Source organism: Lolium perenne, chromosome 3 (assembly GCF_019359855.2).
Source record: "Lolium perenne isolate Kyuss_39 chromosome 3, Kyuss_2.0, whole genome shotgun sequence".
NCBI lineage: Eukaryota > Viridiplantae > Streptophyta > Magnoliopsida > Poales > Poaceae > Lolium > Lolium perenne.
Window position 1 is genome coordinate 16,752,246 of NC_067246.2, and position 21,537 is coordinate 16,773,782.

Sequence of the window (21,537 nt, forward strand, 5' to 3'; positions counted from 1 at the left end):
CAGACTATGAAGAGGAGTATCAGAACCATGAAGATGGACAGCAGGACGTCTACGATAACTAGGACCACTCCTGACGTCAACAGTTGCATGTGGAACAGATGGACCACAACCGCTACTTCGCTTCCGCTATGTGTTTTGTAATTGGATCTCTAGATCCACTATGTTGTAAGACTGGATCATGTGATCCTGTTATTGTAAGACAATTATGAGTTGTAATGAATGATGTTCTGTGATATCAATCTATTATGCCTCGCAAAAACAATAGTCCTGGGATTGCGATGTATGGCATAATAGGCATCTGGACTTAAAAATCCGGGTGTTGACAGAGACCTAGCCGGTACTGGGCCGGTACTGCGCGCGGTAGTACCGCGGCCCACATGGTTTTTCTCTCTTTTTCTTTTTCAAAACAGCGATATGGAAACAACAATAACTTAGGCTAGAAAACTCCAAATGCAGTGAAACCAATTTTGCTAGAAAGAGGACGACAAGATCTACCCCTACAAATTTGAAAATATGAAAACAAGACGGGGATGATTTTCTATGAATTTAGAGGTGCAACCTCTCAATACGGTAAACCGAGAAAATCATCCAACTCGAACATGCAACATGCGATGCATACGGAATCCGTTTCCGATGAGTTAGAGCTTGTCATGAGAATGAACACAAGCGCTAAAACATCTAATGGATAAGAACCAATAACAACCAAGAAACACGATGCAATGCATGCAAGGTTTGAGCTCTCTTCGATGATGCGACCAACTATCCTACCGAGCACAAACCTTGACCTTGTGTGTTCCACTCGAGCCGGCAAGCTCCGTCTTCATCCCTCTTCTTCATTGTACATGCCACCATCTTCTTCCAACATTCACGCCGCCATCTTCATCCATCTTCTACGCACGCCACCGTCTTCATCTATCTTCTACGCCGTCTTCATCCCTCCTCATCTTCTACACCGTCTTCATCCATCTTCTTCATTGTACCCGATCTTCTTCATCTTGCAACCTTGAGACCAATCATATGGCTATGGACACGTCCTAAGATAGATTCTGAATACAACCATTAGTCCATAGGGATTGTTATCAATTACCAAAACCACACATGGGGGCTCCATGTTCTTTCACACGCCAACCAGGACAAGGCATAGTGCATGATCACAACAGGGTGATTGGCTCAGGTGAAGCGACACAACCTGAATACAGATTGAATCTCTGTGCTGTTCTGTGCTAGTCCCTTGGATCAATCGCTAGCACACATAGTTCGATGAATAACCAGAATAGCAAATGCGTCAATTATTACAACGTATGATCCATGGTATATTTATTACAAAGCGCATAGCTCAAGGCTAGCTGAAAATAACATAGTTCAAGCAGCAAATAAATAAACGAAGAGCTCCATCACGCCACAGGCGAACATGTTGGGTGTAAGCTCGCAACCTACGGTATCCTTACGCGTCTTCAGAATAACCTGCAACATAAAACGTTGCAGCCCCGAAGGGTCATTACACTTGAAATGGAAATGGCAAGATGTCACTATGGTGGCTTTTTCTGGCGCCTATCACTACACGATATTTGGCAGGTGGAGTTCATATTTGCGTAAAGCCAGATTTATTTTCCCTACTCTCAAAACATTTCTTAAAACATAGTATTTCAATAAGACTATTTACTACCCATGATCCAACTGGTGCATTAATTTCAGAAAATCGACTGACGAGATTATCCAACAGTTTCAAGCTCTAGTTGCTCATAGTTGTCCATAACCGGGGACACGGCTAAGTACTTAGATTGACACTCTCGAGAGGCTGTACACTTTCCCCACAAGACCTAGTCTGTTCTTCTTCCATGATGCGCAATTTGCTCAAATGGACAGATGTCGACTAGGACAAGACCTTTCAGAAGCAATACCTCAACCACAATGGACGCACTCCGTCCTACCAACACCTACCACCCTCTGTACATTGGGTCGAGTTCTCGCAACCTACTCAATCTAGCGAGAGCCCATATGGAAAACCGGGCTAATCTTTTTGTTCCTGGGTGGCCAACCTCAAGTGCGATGCACACAGTGCTGCCATTGAAATGACCCCGGTGCAACCACTCAACATAAACCAAGCATTACCACTTACCACCAAGGGGTGTATTAATTAGATATGGTTGTTTTCATTAAGAGAATAAACCATTTATCTCTCGCAATCTCTCCACTTTGATAATATCCCAGGGCCAGCAATTTGAAATCAGTATGCATATAACACAACTACCAATGCATAGAAAACAGTAGGATAATGAGTTTGTGACACTTGCCTTGGTCGGTGCTCAGACAGTCGTCGCAATCGCACTCGTTGCAATCCGGGCAATCTAACGCAAACAAATAATTCACAATCAAACACCAAACAACACAAACAGGTAAAACACATAATGAAATAATGCATGCATGCAATGGAACGAAATTTTACACAAAACTTTTCATAAACAATTATTTTATGCAATAGAGGTTTCAAATAGCCATTTAACAATGAGCAAAAATATCTATGTGTAAAATAGTTTCTAATATCATTTGCAGGCATACTGGTGGATAGGTAATTTTAGTATCTGCAATTTGGCTTTGGATTCATATTAAAATAGTTTACAGAATTTAAAATTTGGTTGCCAGACTTGCTCCGCGTCGCGTGTAGTCTCTCGCTCGCGAGCCTGCGCGCGTGAGCTACCCTTGACTTGTGTGGATGCTGGCTGGGCCGTTTGGCCTGGCCGGCCGGTCAGTTTTTTTTTCCTTTCTCTTCTCTGTTTTTTCTGAATTTACTGAATTAGCTTCAGGTTACAAAACTGACTCAAATAAAAAATACGAAAATTTGTAAAAACTCCCAGTACAGTATCTGGACATAATGGGCACAGTTCCAATCTAGTAAAGCACTTGGATAATTATAGTATGCATATAGATTAATCAACAAGGAGCAAAACTAGCAATATAAAACTTTTATTGCAAGAAACAAGTAAAACATTTTCTAAAACTGAAACTTTGACATGCTGATATGATGCAATACGTGAATTTCAAAATGCACAGTTTTTAGGATGTAGCAAACCTAACCCCCTTAAGATGAATCTCGCCCTCGAGATTCGGAGTGGCTAGCAAATAGGTGTGGGTGGTCTTCACGAAGATCATCCTCTCTCTCCCAAGTTGCTTCCTTCTCTGAATGATGATTCCACTGAACCTTGCAAAACCTGATCGTCTTGGTTCGAGTAAACCTCTCCGCTGTGTCCAGAATCTTGATAGGTTTCTCCTCATATGTGAGATCACTTTCTAGTTGAACCTCATCCAACGGAACTGTATCTCTTAGCGGTGTATTCGTCATCTCCGGGTGACACTTCTTTAATTGGGACACATGGAACACATTATGTACTGCTGCTAATGCCTCTGGCAACTCTAAATCATAAGCTACCTCTCCCTTGCGAGCCAGGATTTTATAGGGTCCAATGAATCGCGGTGCTAGCTTACCCTTAATACCAAACCTCTTAACTCCACGTAGCGGTGAAACTCTAAGATACGCTCTATCTCCTATCTCATATGTCACCTCTCTACGCTTAGAATCCGCATAACTCTTTTGTCTTTATTGTGCTACTTTCAGCCTGTCACGAATAAGTCGAACCTTCTCTTCGGCTTCCTTGATCAAGTCGGGTCCAAATAAACTGCGCTCTCCAACTCCATCCCATAACAGTGGTGTTCTACACTTCCTACCATACAGTGCTTCGAATGGAGCCATCTCAATGCTAGATTGATCGCTATTGTTGTAGGAGAACTCGGCATATGGTAAATTCTCATCCCACCTAGATCCATAATCTAGAGCGCAAGCTCTAAGCATATCCTCCAAAATCTGATTTACCCTTTCAGTTTGTCCGTTAGTCTGCGGATGAAAAGTTGTGCTAAACTCCAATCTGGTTCCAAGTGATTCATGCAATTTGCGCCAAAAGTGACAAGTGAATTGAGTACCTCTATCAGAAATAATTCCCTTCGGAACTCCATGTGAACACACAATCTTGCTCATATAAATCTTGGCTAATTTGGCGCTTGTGTATGTGGTCTTTACTGGTATGAAGTGAGCTACTTTGGTCAAATGATCAACAACTACCCAAATTGAATCATACCCCGATCTAGTCTTGGGCAATCCTGTAATGAAATCCATGAAAATTTTGTCCCACTTCCAATCAGGTATAGGCAACGGCTGTAGCAATCATGCCGGTTTCTGATGTTCGGCTTTCACTCTGCTGCACACATCACATAATGCAATATACTCTGCAATCTCCCTTTTCATATTAGACCACCAAAATCTCTCTCGCAGATCCATATACATCTTAGTGTTACCTGGATGAATAGAATATGGCGAATCATGGGCCTCCTGGAAAATCAACTTCCTAATCTCAGGGTCATTGGGCACACATAAACGCTTCTCAAACCATAGTGTTCCTTGTTCATCCAAACGAAAACCTTCAGGTTTACCTTTCTCCATATTCTCTTTTATTTCATCTATCTCATCATCCCCCTTCTGAGCTTCTGTAATTCTATCTAGCACCGTTGGCACCACTTCCATCGATGCTAGGTATCCCTTTGGCACTATTTCCAACCTAAGGTCCTTGAATAGCTCACATAAATCCGATGGTAACTCCCCTGCGGTTATACCATTCACATAAACCCTGCGGCTCAATGCATCAGCTACAACATTAGCCTTTCCTGGGTGGTACTGCAAATCCATATCATAATCCTTTATCAATTCGAACCATCTCCTTTGTCTCATGTTCAGCTCCTTCTGAGTAAATATGTACTTCAAACTCTTGTGATCAGTAAACACATCACAATGCTTTCCCATTAGATAATGTCTCCATACCTTAAGTGCATGCACGACGAATACTAGCTACAAGTCATGCGTTGGATAATTCCTCTCATGATACTTGAGTTGGTGCGAGGCATATGAAACCACTCTTCCATCTTGCATCAATACACTACCAAGTCCTTGACGAGAGGCATCACAATATACTTGAAAATGCTTCTTAATATCAGGCAAACATAAAACAGGTACACTTACTAGGCGTTGCTTCAGTCCTTGAAAGCTGGCCTCGCACTCATCAGTCCAAGTGAATTTCTTCTCCTTCTTCAATAATCCAGTCATCGGTTTGGCAATCTTGGAGAAATTTTCTAAAAATCTCCGGTAATATCCTCCAAGTCCCAGGAAACTCCGGATTTCCCCTACATTTTTAGGCGACTCCCACTCAGTCACAGCTGCTACTTTACTTGGATCAACTGCAACTCCTTCTTCTGAAACAATGTGTCCAAGAAATCCCACTTTGTTCAACCAAAACTCACATTTGCTGAATTTAGTATACAACTTGTGTTCCCTAAGTTTCTCCATGATCAAACGCAAATGCTTCTCACGCTCATCTTCATCTTTAGAGTATATCAATATATCATCAATGAATACCACCACGAATTTATCCAAGTACTCCATGAATACCTTGTTCATCATAGCCATAAAATATGCTGGAGCATTTGTTAGTCCAAATGGCATAACTGTATACTCATATAAACCATACCTAGTAGTGAACGCAGTCTTAGGTATATCTTGCTCTCGAATCTTCAATTGGAAGTAACCCGATCGAAGATCAATCTTACAGAACACCTTTGCTCCTTTCAACTCATCAAATAAGTCATTGATATTGGGCAGCGGGTACTTATTCTTAATTGTCACCTCATTGAGAGAGCGAAAATCCATAACTAGTCTCTTAGTAGAATCCTTCTTCTCCACAAATAAAACAGGCGCTCCCCAAGATGATGAACTAGGCCGAATAAAACCTTTTTGCAGTTGCTCCCTAAGCTCTTTCTTATGTTCCTTTAATTCATCTACATCCATCTTATACGGCCTCTTGGCTATAGGTCCAGTACCAGGCATTAATTCAATAAGAAACTCAGCATCTCTATCAGGTGGCATTCCTGGTAACTCCTCTGGAAACACATCCAGATAATCTCTCACTATGCGCACATCCTCTATGCTAACCCCCTTAAGAGAATTGATGTTGGATCCCTTAAGCTGAAATGTTGACTTAAATCGAATGCGCTTCTTCTCCGGGGTTGTAAGCATTATTGCTCTATTAGCACAATCTATGACACCTTCATATTCCGTCATCCAATTCATGTCCAATATTATATCTAAGCCTTGTGACTCCAAAACAATTAGGCTAGTGGGGAAACTATGTGCTCCAATCTCTAAGGTCAAATGGGGACACCCATAGGTCGCAATCATCTCTCCCCCGGGTGATTTTATTTTAATAGGCCTGTTTGTGGTCCTAGTAGGTATCTTATTTCTATCCACAAATACCCTTGAAATGAATGAATGTGATGCTCCAGTATCGAATAGTACGAGTGCTGAAAATTTATTGAGCAGAAACGTACCCATCACGACGTCTGGCTCCTCGTAGACTTCCTCCACGTTGACATGGTTGACATGTCCCTTCTGAAACGGGGTTGGCTTCGCATTCCCATCCTTCTTCTCCGGGCAATCACTAGCATAGTGCCCGGTCTTCCTGCATTTGAAGCACTCCACTTGGCTGATATCTCTGCCGGTGAAATTGTTGGGACGGTTTCGGCCATTGTTGTCTCCATTGTTGTTTTTATGGCTATGCTTCCTCTTGCGGTTCTCAGCGTGCTTCTGCTTTCCCTCAAGAATTGTAGCTTTGTCCAACAATGTCTGAAAATCAGGAATATGCACAATGGACAATTGAACAGCAAGATCATCATGCAAACCATCTAGGAATCGCTCCTTCCTCTTTGCATCAATATCCACATCTTCCGGTGGATAGCGCGCCAAATTGCTGAACTCCTCTATGTACTCGGCCACAGTGCGGTGGTTCTGGCGCAGGTTTCGGAACTCCCTTCTCTTCAAGGTCATAACTCCAGTTGAAACATGAGCTGTGCGAAACCCTTCTTGAAACATTTCCCAGGTGATACCGGCAATGGGGTGAGTTATCTGATAATTATCTCACCATGATGCAGCTGGTCCTTCAAGCAAGTGAGCAGCAAACCTCACCTTCTCAGCTTCAGTACATCCCACTGTCACTAGGTCCTTGTCCACAGCACGCAGACAGTCCAATGCTATCATTGGCTCAGGTGCAGTAGAAAACTTAGCAGGCCTCAACCTCAAGAACCTTGTGAGCATATCTACCCCTGGAGGTGGATTATTGTTGTTGTTGTGGTGGTTGTTGTTGCTCTGGTTCTGGTTCGCTATGAACTGATTCATTGTCTGCATGAGCTGTGCCTGTGCGTTGATCAGCAGCTGCACATCGGGATTGGGGTTGTTGTTCCCAGTGTTGTTGCTCCCTATCCGTGCACGTCGAGGAGGCATCTGTTGGTTCAGCAAAGGTAAGTATAGATAGATAGAAACTAAAGGAAACACTACCCATACTAATACACAAACATCACAAAAACAAACAACCATAGCAATTGACATAACAACAAACAAGCACCGTTCAAAAACATGACAGATTCTGTCCAGATTTCATCTACTGTAGAAACGGATTTTTTTGGACATCCAAAACACGTCGGAATTGAACGCCAATTTGTGTGCATGTACTAAAGGTAATTACGCATTTAACCAAAAAAAAATCAGATTTTTCTGACGTTCCAGGAATTTATGAAAAATTGCGCAGTAAACAGTATCAGGCAGAAAAACTGTAGCTCGCCCAGACAACAACTTTTAATAAAAACGAATCTAGTAATGATTTATAGACCTCACGAAAATTCCACACAATCACAGTTTAGAGAAAAGCAAATCCTAAGCATAAACTTGCCATACCACATGTTTTGATATGACATAAATCTAATGCGATATCGATTCCCTAACGAAGACTAAATTGGTGGGCAATCCTAATCATAACTTGAAGCGCTTGATGTAGTCCTTGCTCCTCTGGCACCGGCGCTTCTTTGGGCGAGTATCCATGGCTGGTGGCTCATCCTCTTGAGGATCTTCATCATCGCTTGAGATATAGATGATCACTTCCTCAGGGTCCTCTTCCTCTTCCTCATCATCTTCAGCATTTGCGCCACCTTCATCTCCACCATCATCTCCATCATCATCACTATCAGGGTCATCATCGTCTTCGTCATCAGACGGCGGTGGTGGGTTGAGTTGTGCTTGGAGTGCAGCAATCTGTGCATCCTTTGCGGCGATCTGCACAATCTTTGCAGCAATCTCAGCATCTCTAGCAGCGATCTGTGCATCCTTCTCTGTGATCTCAGCATCTCTCGTGTTGAGGGCAGTCTCCATGACATGGTTGGCGTGGTTTAGGGTAGATAATTCTCCCTGGAGCTGATTCATCACCACGGTTGATGTGGCGTTCCTTTCGGTCTCCAACCTCAACATTTCCTTCACATCCCACAGGTGGCACTCCATGTCTTCATGCTGAATGCGGCACATGGACAGGTGAGACCTATCGCCATGGGTCCTCAAGGGGTGTCCATTCAGGCCGCACCTTCCAAAGTGGCGAAAAGTCGAGTCCGGCTGAAAGTTGCCATGGTATTGGTAGCAAAAACGGGACAATGCCTCCTGCATCGCCATGTCCGCTCCTATGTCCCAGCTGGAGTCCTTCGTGTAAGGTGCTATGGCACGTCCACGGATATTGGCCTCTATTTCCCACCTTCCATTAGCCAGCTGTCTTCCTCTACAGTAGAGCGCTGGGAGGCCCAACTCCCTCACAGCACAGGCTAGTTGCGTGCTGAACAACTAACCATCTCCGTCGACTTCAGCATGGATGATGTGGGTGAACTCTGCCATCTATATTTCAAAAAGGAAAAAGGATGAGAGCAGAAAATGATAAGAAATTACTAGAATGAAAATGAGATAAGTAAGGACTGAAGTAAACATGGTTTTAATTCCTATGGTCTTCCTATTTCTAATCCATTTTCTAAGATCACGAACCTACAGGCAACACAGTGCTCTGATACCATCTGAAGCGACACAACCTGAATACAGATTGAATCTCTGTGCTTTTCTGTGCTAGACCCTTGGATCAATCGCTAGCACACACAGTTCGATGAATAACCAGAATAGCAAATGCGTTAATTATTACAACGTATGATCCATGGTATATTTATTACAAAGCGCATAGCACAAGGCTAGCTGAAAATAACATAGTTCAAGCAGCAAATAAATAAACGAAAAGCTCCATCACGCCACAGGCGAACATGTTGGGTGTAAGCTCGCAACCTATGGTATCCTTACTCGTCTTCAGAATTGAAAGTGCATGGAGCCCCCATGTGTGGTTTTGGTAATTAATGACAATCCCTATGGACTAATGTTTGCATTGAGTTATATTTGTAGGAGTTGTCCATAGGCAATTCTTGAACCATATGTTGGCTTCAAGGTTGCAATAAGAAGAATTTGATGAAGGATATCAAGTGTCAAGTATGTCTTGAAGATGAAGATGAAGTGAGCCCTCAAGTTACTTCAAGACATCAACATGATGAAGAATGAAGAAATGAAGTGCAAGTTCAAGATGAGCCAACTCGAAGAGATCATAAGCTTGAAGCTTGCCATGGAGAAATGAAGTGCTAGTTCAAGATGAGCCATCTCGAAGAGATCCTTTGCTTGAGTCTTGCCATCCTTATGGTGATCATGGATATGTGAAGATGCGCCGAAGAAGAAGCTCTCCCATGGTGGATTATGGGGGAGCAATGATCCTTATGGTGATCATGGATATGTGAAGATGCGCCGAAGAAGAAGCTCTCCCATGGTGGATTATGGGGGAGCAATCCACAAGACTTCGTCATGCAAGCACAATCAAGAAAGACGTTCCATCTTGTTGAGGTCAAGATCGTCGTCATCGAGCTCAAGTGGAATGCGCAAGTATAAGGTTTGCTCTTGATAGGGTTTCTTTCTCACCGGTCTCATAGTGTAGTTGGAGACCGGTTTATAGTTTAGTTGCCGTACTATCAATAGGGCTCTCGAGTGAGTAACTCGATCGTATCGTTCGGAGAGAGCTCAAACCTTTGCATCCTTGCATCATCTTTCTTGGTTGTTATTTGGACCTTATCCATGTGATGTTTTAGAGCTTGTGCTTATTCTCATGACAAGCTCTAGTTCATCGAAAACGGATTTCGCATAGATCACTTGAAATGGAAATAACCTGTAACATAAAACGTTGCAGTCCCAAAGGGTCATTACACTTGAAATGGAAATGGCAAGATGTCACTATGGTGACTTTTTCAAACGCCTATCACTACATGATATTTGGCAGGTGGAGTTCATATTTGCGTAAAGCCAATTTTATTTTCCATACTCTCAAAACATTTCTTAAAACATAGTATTTCAATAAGACTATTTACTACCCATGATCCAACTGGTGCATTAATTTCAGAAAATTGACCGACGAGATTATCCAACAGTTTCAAGCTCTAGTTGCTTATAGTTGTCCATAACCGGGGACACGGCTAAGTACTTAGATTGACACTCTCGAGAGGCTGTACACTTTCCCCACATGACCTAGTTTGTTCTTCTTCCATGATGCGCAATTTGCTCAAATGGACAGATGTCGACTAGGACAAGACCTTTCAGAAGCAATACCTCAACCACAATGGACGCGCTCCGTCCTACCGACACCTACCACCCTTTGTACATTGGGTCGAGTTCTCGCAACCTACTCAATCTAGCTAGAGCCCATATAACATGTGGTTGTATTGGAAGCTACTAAAATAGGAAAACCGGGCTAATCTCTTTTTTCCTGGGTGGCCAACCTCAAGTGTGATGCACACGGTGCTACCATTGAAATGACCCCGGTGCAACCACTCAACATAAACCAAGCATTACCACTTACCACCCAGGGGTGTATTAATTAGATATGGTTGTTTTCATTAAGAGAATAAAACATTTATCTCTCGCAATCTCTCCACTTTGATAATATCCCAGGACCAGCAATTTGAAATCAGTATGCATATAAAACAACTACCAATGCATAGAAAACAGTAAGATAATAAGTTTGTGACACTTGTCTTGGTTGGTGTTCAGACAGTCGTCGCAATCGCACTCGTTGCAATCCGGGCAATCTAACGCAAACAAATAATTCACAATTAAACGCCAAACAACACAAACAGGTAAAACACATAATGAAATAATGCATGCATGCACTGAAACGAAATTTTACACAAAACTTTTCATAAACAATTATTTTATGCAATAGAGGTTTTAAATAGCCATTTAACAATGAGCAAAAATATCTATGTGTAAAATAGTTTCTAATATCATTTGCAGGCATACTAGTGGATAGGTAATTTTAGTATCTGCAATTTGGCGTTGGATCCATGTTAAAATAGTTTACAGAATTTAAAATATACAAAAAAATACTATATACACTATTTTAAATTGGAAAATCCGCAAGTTTCCTGAAAGTACAAACTAACAGTGCGAAAATGTTCTTCTCATTTTTCTGAATCCAACGATATATTATTTGTTCAATTCCGAGTTACAAAAGTTTAATTATGAATTTTACAATATTTGCATATTCTATGAATTATGTATACGAATTTTCTATTTTGACTAAGAGACACTGGGCGCGACGTGATTGGCTCGAGCCGCTGACTGGGCGCTGACTAGGATGTCCACGCGGCGTAGACGTGGCGCTGACCAGACGTCCACGCGGGCGGCGGTGCTCACCAGGAACAGTTGACTACGGGGATGCAGATGGTGGCGGTGGTCGGCGTTTCGACGGTTCTTCAGCTGCGTGAACTTGACGATGAGTTGCGGAAGACGAAACCGAGCTTGTAGAAGGTCACTGCGAGTTGTTCCTCCTCGCGGAAAAATGGTGACGGCTGGATGGAGGTGTTTTGGCGGCGATGAACTCCGGCGAACTCACCCGGACGGCGTAGCGCTCTGCGCAAGGGGAAAAAAAGTAAGGACGACGTGGTGCACTGAGGGAAGATGCTTGGCTGGAAGAACGATGGTCGGGGATGACCAGAGCCTCGAGTTCGAGGTCGAAACGACCTCCAATGGAGGCGGCAGATCGAAACTCCGGCGAGAAATTTGCGCAGCCTAACGACACAAAAATTGGGGATTTTATGGTCAATATACAGAGGAGATATTGGGGTATATATAGGCGCAGAAATCGGTAGCAAATTCGACAGCTTTGGTGAGATTTTTGTGGAACTTGTTTCCGGTTTGTTTCCGTGTCGCGCGAAGACTTCTGGCTGGAGGTTGGAGATAATACGTGGGCTCCACCCGTCAGGAAAAAGAAAGAACGAAAAGGCAAAGGCAAAGGGCATAGCCTGGTTGCCAGACTTGCGTGGATGCTGGCTGGGCCGTTTGGCCTGGCCGGCCGGTCAGTTTTTTTTTTCCTTTCTCTTCTCTGTTTTTTCTGAATTTACTGAATTAGCTTCAGGTTACAAAACTGACACATATAAAAAATACGAAAATTAGTAAAAACTCCCAGTACAGTATCTAGACATAATGGGCATAGCTCCAATCCAGCAAAGCACTTGGATAATTATAGTATGCATATAGATTAATCAACAAGGAGCAAAACTAGCAATATAAAACTTTTATTGCAAGAAACAAGTAAAATATTTTCTAAAACTGAAACTTTGACATGCTGATATGATGCAATACATGAATTTGAAAATGCACAGTTTTTAGGATGTTACATCAGGTTCTAGGCCTAATGTGTCTAGATAATGGCTATCATAGGAAGGAGAGCACGAGCATGGTTAAGCAGTTTGATGCTACGCAACCACTTTAGACCATCAGTTATTCCACATCAGCGTGGCTAATGCTTTGGCGAGAAATTCTGTCATTGTTAACTTTCCTAGCTCATCTTTTTGTGCAATCCTTCTGTTCTACACAAGGGCATCCATGAGAACAAAAAAGTTGCCTAGCGACTAACAGGATCAAGGCATATACATGGGGTTTGTTCGACTGTGGCTGTTGTAGAGGACCAATATAGCTCATGGGTAAGTGTTTTTTAATCACCTATATGCCTCGAAAGTTTCTTCAATTGAAATATCCTTGCCACGTCTGTAACAGGTTAGTCAAGGCCCTATATACCATGGTTATGTGCAAGCAACTATGTGAACCATGATCAGAGTTTGTGGTGGATGTAGAATCCATTTAGAAGTTAGAATTCAATGTTCATAGAGCCATAAATTTATTTCACAAACAGAATGGGTGCATTTAAGATGATGCCCTCGCATTTGCGAGGGACACCTGGCTAGTTTTATACAAACAGAACTCTATAAGATTTATTTTGAAGTATCTAAAAAGTAATTTTAAGACAATATTTGCAACTAAATATAGTCCATATTTGCTGGAGTGGAGATCAAGCGAATGAAGTCAATGAAACCAACGAGAGATGCCTGTTTTAACCTGTAGCCCTGATTCTACCATAGTTGCTAAATGTTTGTTGTTCTTATAGTTGGGAACCTGGATCAGTTCATCAGTTTTGAGGTTCCATTTGTATAGCTTGTATTTTTTGGTTGGTGATTCTAATAACCCGAAGATGTATTGTTGAGCTGAAACGATGTTGCTCTTCTAAAAAAATAGTCTATAGATGTTGATTTCGTAAAAATGTTTTCTAGAAATTCAGCTGAAATAAGCTGGCTGAGTTCACCCATATAGCATTTTATTTAATAAAAAATTAACGTTATCTACGGTATGTATATTTACCTGAATTTATTTATGAAGTTCCTTTGTGTTGCATGTATATGTTAGCAAATATAATTTGACATAGTAATAGCTGATAACCATACCTTCCCTTGAAAGTTGGCCAGGTACCACCGGCCACGATAACAGAAAACCATCGCTGATTAATTCCTTGTAGTCACCTGCGTTCATCGTCGTCGCTGGTGCCCCCAGTACTGGCACGACGGTGGTCTTGCAACCATCTACGAAGTACTCTGCATAGTCATAAAGAACCACTGTAGGGCCCTCGGCTTAGACGAACAAATGAGTTTTTTCCACATTGCATTGGAACAAGTCCATGTTTCAGCTGTGGCTGTACTACCTTATCCGTGCAATCATAGAAGAACCACAACTCATGGCTGATATTGAATGGCTGAAAACCTAGTTTGAAGGATGTGTTTGTGATTGGAACTTGGCAGCGGTCGAAGTCCTCCATTTTACTAATATCGGCAGCGAGGAAGGTGCGATTTTGGTAGAAGATGTTGAGGATCCCTAACCCGTCATGGATGCTGCTCCTCAGGAATGCACTGTTATTATAGCAGTAGACCTGGTAGTCTATCAGACCACATGGCCTCTCCATTCCTTGCTCTTGGACAAGCCAGAATGGATCTAAGATAGTCAGGTTGCCGCAGGTCTTGGGTGGGCAGCTTGCTGTTACTTGCGAGTTGCGACATGCTCGTTGTTCTTAAGTCTTGTACAGAAGATGCTAAGATCCACAAGAGCAGAAAGGTGTGGAACATTGCAAATAGCTGCAGTGAGGAAAAAGACGAGATGGTTCAGTTAGAAGGTAGGTTGTGTGTTTATCTTGTGCTTTGATCTAGTTTGATACTGAGGCCCAACACAGGTTGCTGTCTGGTTGACTTAATCTTGACTAAGCAGTTCAGTCATTGGAGTCAGTTAACGTGAATGAAGGGTTGGAAATGTCTTCGTGTGACCTGTGATAATATTCACGCGTCTCTTGGGATGGTAGTGCTCACCGATCGAGCTACGAAACTCTCTTGAAGGCACTAGGAAGAAATTTTACTAGCATTGTTGGCCGTATGTCACAAGTTATAACCATGGTAGTGATGTTCGAAATTCAAATTTCAGCATCTCCTCTTTCCTTTTCTTTTTTCCTTTTTCTGTTGGATTATGACTAAAATACTTTGTCATGAAACAAATGCTAATGCTTTTTTTATTTGCAGAATTTACTAGCATATGTCTTGATCTTGGCATTGATGGTCATGGACCACAGTCCACAGTTCCAATAGTCCGGAAAGCATGTACGTAGTAAGAGCATCTCCACCGGCGACCCCGATAGCGGCCCCGATAGCATTTTGGGGGCCGGCGTGGTTTTTGGGCTCGCACCGGTGCGTCCCAAACGGCGCCGGCTAGTTTTCGAGCCCAATAAAATCGCCGGTGTCCGTGTGCCGGCCCCTTGGCCAAGGGCGCGAATCGGGCGCGCCGGCGCCTCGCAGAACGTCAGAAAACGAGCGTGGGCTCTGCCTGGCAGCCATACACACCGATTTCCCGCCTCCTACCCACGCCCGAGCCGACTCCCACCCCTCTAGATCGCCACCGTCGCCGTCGCCGCCACTCCCCCCTGCTTGCAATATACACCGCCGCCTGTCTAGGAACCGCCGTTCATGGACACGGCCGCCACCTCCTCGACCGGTGTGACGCCCCGAAACCGGTATCATGAGGATTCCAGCGATCCCGCCGAAATCCGCACGATATCGATTCAGGGACGCCCTCCGACACGACGTGCGCGACGAATCACACACGTGATGCCAGAGGAATTAACACGAGCGGTAACATTACAACAGGATTACAATAGAGCCCACAAGAAACATATATTACAACAACGACTCCAACGAGTCAAGATACAAATATACAATACAAAGATCCAAATCATACAGAATATCGAATGCGTCCGAGTACGGACAAGACACAAATTGGACTAAGAGTCCTGAAGATAAACGATGGCGTCCATAACCCTGCCCAGGCCAAGCCGGAGGGTAACCTTGCTAACGTCGTCTTCGTCGGACATAACTTCATACCTGCCCGGTTATGTCCCAAAGAAGCAGCAATAAGTACAGGTTCGTACTTAACAAGACTTCAAGACGTATAAGCGTTCGTCAACCAGTCGTCCTTTGTACTTGAGGCACGCAGGGGACTTAGAGGACGCAAGAGGAACGTCATAGGCAATATGGTGGGGTTAAGCGGCAGCGCGCAAGCACTAAAAACCTATAGAGACACTCTACAACAGTCGTCTAATCAGAGAAGATGAGAAAGCGCATAAACTAGCAGTTGTATACTCTGCAAACATAACACAACCGATGCGTTCCCCCCTCGCAAGGAAGTACTTACAAAGGCACTCACACGGTGGACAAGTTTTATTAAGTAACCGTGGTAGTAGTGCTAAATTACTATGCAAGTTATTAGCAGATTATTAGCAGCAACATAAAGGTGTAAGTTGTTCTATGATCGAGCTATACAATTCCAAGTCGTCAATAACCGCGGACACGGCTTATCGATAAGATGTACACCCTGCAGGGGTTGCCCAAATGTAACCATACGCATGCTTGACCCGCTTCTTGCAGGCGATGTCTCACAACAAGACCGTTCCCAGTTCAACAAGAAAGTCTAGGGGGGCCACCCAACTAAGCTACCCGTGACGAAGTTCGGCCGTACTCCGAGACGGACCCAGAGGTTGCGTAGGCGTCTAGGCGGGCACTAACGGCCAAGCACTAGATAAGTCGTCTAGCAATTATGCAGTGCAGTACAGAAAATAAACACCCGAACGCAACAGGAAGTAAACACCCGAAGGCAACAGTATATAAATATGCATGCGCCAAATAAAACCAAGGTTGTGGCCCCCTTTTCAACTGATTTGAGAAAAGGTAATTGGTGAGGGGGGGTCCCAATAATCTTCCCCACGCATGGGTAGAGCGCTCAATCTCGGAACAGATAACAAGAACTCGGGTCCTAGGGGACATTAGCGAATCAAAGTTCCGATGCTTTCGCAAAGGGGCTCACAGATGCATCTGCTTACAATTTTAGTTGTTAACAATAAAGTAAGTGTGATTATCTCCAACAATATATTCAAAACCATGTGTCATGATTCCCCAACAAATAACCCGATAAGATAACAATAACGGTAACAAGATATAAACCGCACTAGCATGCACTACGACTCGCGAGACAGACTCGATAACTAAACAACAGCTGTAGGAGGTGGTGGTGGCAATATGGCTGCTTGAGGTGACAGGTGGATAGGACACGTGACCAGAATCGCAACTCAAGGATAGCATAAGAGAGAAGGCAAAATAAAATAGGTGAGCGACTCCTGCAGAGACAGGAGTTTAGGAAATGCTTGCCTGTTAAATCTTGCCGGGGGACATCCGGAGAACTCGTCGAATCTCACAGCAACACTTCGCGATCCTATCCAGGAAGAAGCAAATGCTGGAACACACACCATATGCAAGTCTTACTACTACGGAAGAAGAACCGGCATGCTCAAGATTTGGTATGCATGCATGACATGGCAAACATGATGCGGCGATGCAACTTATCTAATTAAGCGGAGTCGGAACCCCGGACAAACAAATATTAGGTTCGAGTTGTTTTACTACCCCGCAATTAAATGTTGATTATCATGGCATAAGCATGGCATGGGTGATCTACGTCAAAATTAAATGGAACCGGGACAAGATAACAATCCCGCACAATTCCATATTTAGTTATTAGGTGAATCACTATTTACCCGAACACCCACATATGCGATGCAACATGAAGATATGTGATGCACACATGTATGAATGATGCAACAAGATCAAAATAGCACATTTAGAAAATAGGGCTTATGGTCGGGGTCTCACGGTACCGGAACAAAAGTGGTCGCCGGGCCGGAGTGGAAGTGGCGGAAGTCGCCGACGTCGAGGAAGTAGTCAAAACTGGGGTCATCGGATCCATGTCGTCGTCTTCGTGTTGAAGCGGAAGTAGTCGATGCGTCGGACGCCGGAAAGTAGATCTTGGCGGTGAGTCGTCGGCGGACCCGACGCGGTTGTTGATGTCGAACTTGTGTCGGCGCTGGCGTTGGAGAAGCACTTGTCGGAGAGGTGGCAACGGTGGAGGGGTAGTGGTCGCGCCGGATAGATTGGTGGAATGATCAGGCATGATCGCCGGAAGAATTAACGGAGGCCAAAGATATGCGGGTATTTTGTCGAACACGTGGCAATGAATCAAACACGATCGGCCAAGCAGCGAGGAGCCAAGCAGATCTGCCGGCCGAAACACACAAAGTGCAACAAAATTAGTGCTAGTTTAACTAGCAATTAGTTGACGAGTTGTACTGGCCTGCTCGTGGGTTGAGACAAAGAAGAGCATTCACATGCTAGTTGGTTACAGAAACATATACGTGCAAGAATGAGGCAGCTCCTGGCGTACGTGCGCGCGCTAAAAGAAACAGAGCAGCGAGGTGGAATATGACCGGATCGATGCAAAGAAAAGGAGCAGGCCTTCCTCGCGCGAGCATGCGGCAGGAACAGAGCTGGCGCGGAGCGACGCGCGCGGGAGCGGCTCGGTCGACGGGCGCGTGGTGCGAGGCGGGAGCTGGGTCGGCCGGGCGCGTGGCGGCTGGTGCGGCGTGGCTGGTGGCGAGCGGCCGGGTGCGGGCCAGCGCGCGGGAGGCGCGCGTGACTCGAGGCGGGAGCGGGCGAGTGGCCTGGCGCGGTGGCCAGCCCGAGGCGAGGCGAGAGCGGGCGTAGGCTCTACTAGCTTGCTCGCGCGCGGGAAAAGGTGGGTGGCGAACGGCTGAGAATGACCGGGAAAAGGACGGCCGGCGGCGACAGGTAAAAACAAAGATTTTGGACAAGATTTTGGGGAAGAAGGGAGAGGAAAAAGGAAGAGATTTTGGGTGGGGATTTTGGAGCAAAAGAATGGGATCTCAGATCTGATTTGGGGGCTAGGGTTTGGGGAGGAGGAAGAAGGGGAGGGGAGCTGCCTTAAATAGGCCAAGGTGGTAGGTGGGTTTGGGCTAGTTTTGGGCCAAAACTTTGTCAGGCTTTCGCCCACTTTTATTTAGCAAACAACAAAACAATTTTAGCAAAACATTTTATTTAAAGTAACGGACCGGAAAATAGGTTTGGTTTTGATTTTCGAAATTAAGAAAAGAGCGGGGTGACTTTATAATTCGCCGGGGTATTTTAATAAAACAAAATAGGGTTTTTCGGAAAATAATTTTTGCGGTTGAAAATATGGCAGAAAAAATATGCATGATGACGTCACGATGACGCGAAAAACAAAACAACAAACAAATCTAATTTGGAATATTTTCCGGGACGTTACAACCGGCGGCTGCTGTTTCGCCCGGAACAGAGCTCGCCGCCACCGCGGCACAACCGTCCCGCCCGCAAGGTGTTCGTCCGATTGCCGCGATGGACAGCGACGACGAGATGATGGTGCAGCTGTTCACGGAGGAGCAGAACGCTGAGGCTGTCCGGCGGCAACAGCAGCAACTGATTCTGACGAGCATGATGCGCGTTCGCCAGCCTTTCTTCATCGTGCCTCGTCGCGGCGGCTCAAAGCAAGGCAAGAGGAGGAACATCAACCGGCATCGTCAAGCCGGCGCAATGCTGCTTGACGCCGACTATTTCAACGACGACGCGACTCATTCGCCGAAGGAATTTCGGCGTCGATTTAGGATGAAGAAGGAGCTGTTCTTGAAGATTGTCTACGGCGTCAGGGAGTACGACAAGTACTTCATGGCCAAGCAAGATTGCACAGGTTTGTGGGGCTTCACCTCAATTCGGAAGTGCACTGCTGCAATGCGCTGTCTTGCATACGGAGCTCCTCCAGATACAACCAATGACTACCTACGGATGACAGAGTCGATATGTACAGAGACTCTCTACAGGTTTTGCCGAGCCGTCATAGCAGTCTTTGCTAAAGACTATTTGAGAGCACCAAGAGAAGATGATACAGCTCGGATCCTGCAAAAGAATGCAGCAGGAGGGTTTCCTGGGATGCTCGGAAGCATTGACTGTATGCATTGGGGCTGGAAGAACTGCCATTTTGCTTGGCAGGGGATCTACAAGGGGCATACTGGTGAGTGCAATGTCATTCTTGATGCGGTGGCTGACCAGGACCTTTGGATTTGGCATGCATTTTTTGGCATGGCAGGAACAAACAATGATATCAACGTGCAGCAGCGCTCTCCTGTGTTTGCTAGGCTAGTTGAGGGACAAGCTCCTGCCGTGAACTTTGAGGTAAACGGCCACGCATATAACAAGGGGTACTATCTAGCTGATGGTATCTACCCGACGCATGCTACATTTGTGAAGACAATTCCCTCTCCATCAAACGAGATGGAAGCCTATTTTGCAACATGCCAGGAAGCAGCACGCAAGGATGTTGAGCGTGCTTTTGGGGTGCTTCAGCAGCGTTTCGCTATTGTCAGGTACCCTGCTCTCACTTGGTCTGAGTCTTGGATGTGAAAGGTGATGAACGCCTGTGTGATCATGCACAACATGATCAGTGAGAGCGAGCGCGACGAACCTGTGCAGGATGATCAACCATTTGATTATCAAGGGCCACTTGCTGAGGTAGAGCATGTACCCCAAGAATTTGCCGCTTTTCTTCATATGCACAATGAAATTCAAGATGAGGTGTCCATGTACAACTGAAGGCGGATCTAGCTGCGCATTTATGGGCGAGGAGATGAGCCGCCAACAATGCATGATTTTATTTCTACTTGTTTGATTATATGAATAATTTAAGTACTATTTGTTTATTTAGTTGTATGAATAATTTAAGTACTATTTGTTTGATTGATTGTATGAATAATTTAAGTACTATTTGTTTGATTCCATGAATAATTTAATTCTATTTGTGTGATTGTATGAATAAAATGTGATTGATATGTTGTTTCAAAATATTGTAAAAAGAAAAAAAGTTTTGGAGACCGCCGGTGTGGGAACAGTCTCCCCAAATAGAGGATGCACTGCCGGTGCCCCCCATACAGCAGTGCCGACGATCCTGCCGACGACTATTTGGAGGGCGCCGGTGGAGATGTTTTAACTGCTACTATCCACGATGCACGCAAAGGTATCCCATCACCCCTTCTCTTTTCTTTATTGCCCCCAACGAAAAATCAGCTTGCATAATGTTGATGTATCAATGGTAACTTGCAAGCTACTACCTTCATTCCTAAATATGGCGTCTTGTATTCTGGAACACGTGTAGTAGATGTTAATTTCAAATAGAACGTATCATGGGCTTAGGCCGTGGGATTAGGGGGTGCCACACACCAATTTTATATGCAAGTACAATTGGAGTTTATCATGTTGTCTATGGGATTGAGTTAGTGTAGAATATAGCCGAGTTACTATAAATTAGCGATTGAGTGGTTGAACTCGCTTGTATATAAAGTAGCCATTTTATCATTAGTTGAATCGAGAGAAAAACAATATCAATCTACTTTTCCCAGTCTCTTAACCGTTTCAGTCTCAAATCTCTCTCAACACTAAAACAGAGACATCCTGTCTCCTGGCCATATTTTACCCTTCACACCTGCCCGTGCATGCAAGTTAATAGGTTTATGATACAACATTGAATTATGATACCCTTGTTTAATAGGAGAATATACTCTACAATCCTGCCACCTTCTCAGAGAATTGTCAATTATTTTAGGATTTTTAAATTTACAGGTGTTGTCTCCTCAACCTGTGGTTACTACGAACATGTTTTGCTTCACCAGGACAGGTAGAATTTGCACTTTCTACATCTAATTGTGATCTGAATAGCCACGGAATGATAGAGAATATATAGCATAGATCAAATGAGCACAAAATTCTTTCAAAATA

General features: G+C 44.2%; 2 protein-coding genes and 1 long non-coding RNA gene across 3 annotated transcripts; 1 reads left to right on the plus strand and 2 right to left on the minus strand.

The window, feature by feature from the left end:
• Positions 1-1,444: 1,444 nt before the first annotated feature.
• On the minus strand, positions 1,445-8,587 carry LOC139837802 (uncharacterized). Its single transcript, XM_071827084.1, has 7 exons — positions 8,165-8,587; positions 7,061-7,375; positions 6,427-6,910; positions 5,066-5,979; positions 4,348-4,723; positions 2,295-2,348; positions 1,445-1,464 (listed from the first exon to the last, which is right to left on the minus strand). The coding sequence occupies exons 1-7, from the start codon at positions 8,585-8,587 to the stop codon at positions 1,445-1,447; spliced, it is 2,586 nt and encodes an 861-aa protein (XP_071683185.1).
• A 6,779-nt stretch (positions 8,588-15,366) lies between these two features.
• On the minus strand, positions 15,367-18,634 carry LOC139838374 (uncharacterized). Its single transcript, XR_011754628.1, has 3 exons — positions 17,559-18,634; positions 17,053-17,137; positions 15,367-15,732 (listed from the first exon to the last, which is right to left on the minus strand). It is a non-coding gene; the product is annotated as an uncharacterized lncRNA (long non-coding RNA).
• Positions 18,635-19,131: 497 nt separating this feature from the next.
• On the plus strand, positions 19,132-20,156 carry LOC139837803 (uncharacterized). The gene is made up of 3 exons (XM_071827085.1): positions 19,132-19,780; positions 19,856-19,941; positions 20,133-20,156. Exons 1-3 carry the CDS (start codon positions 19,132-19,134, stop codon positions 20,154-20,156), a joined length of 759 nt encoding a protein of 252 aa, XP_071683186.1.
• Positions 20,157-21,537: the final 1,381 nt, after the last annotated feature.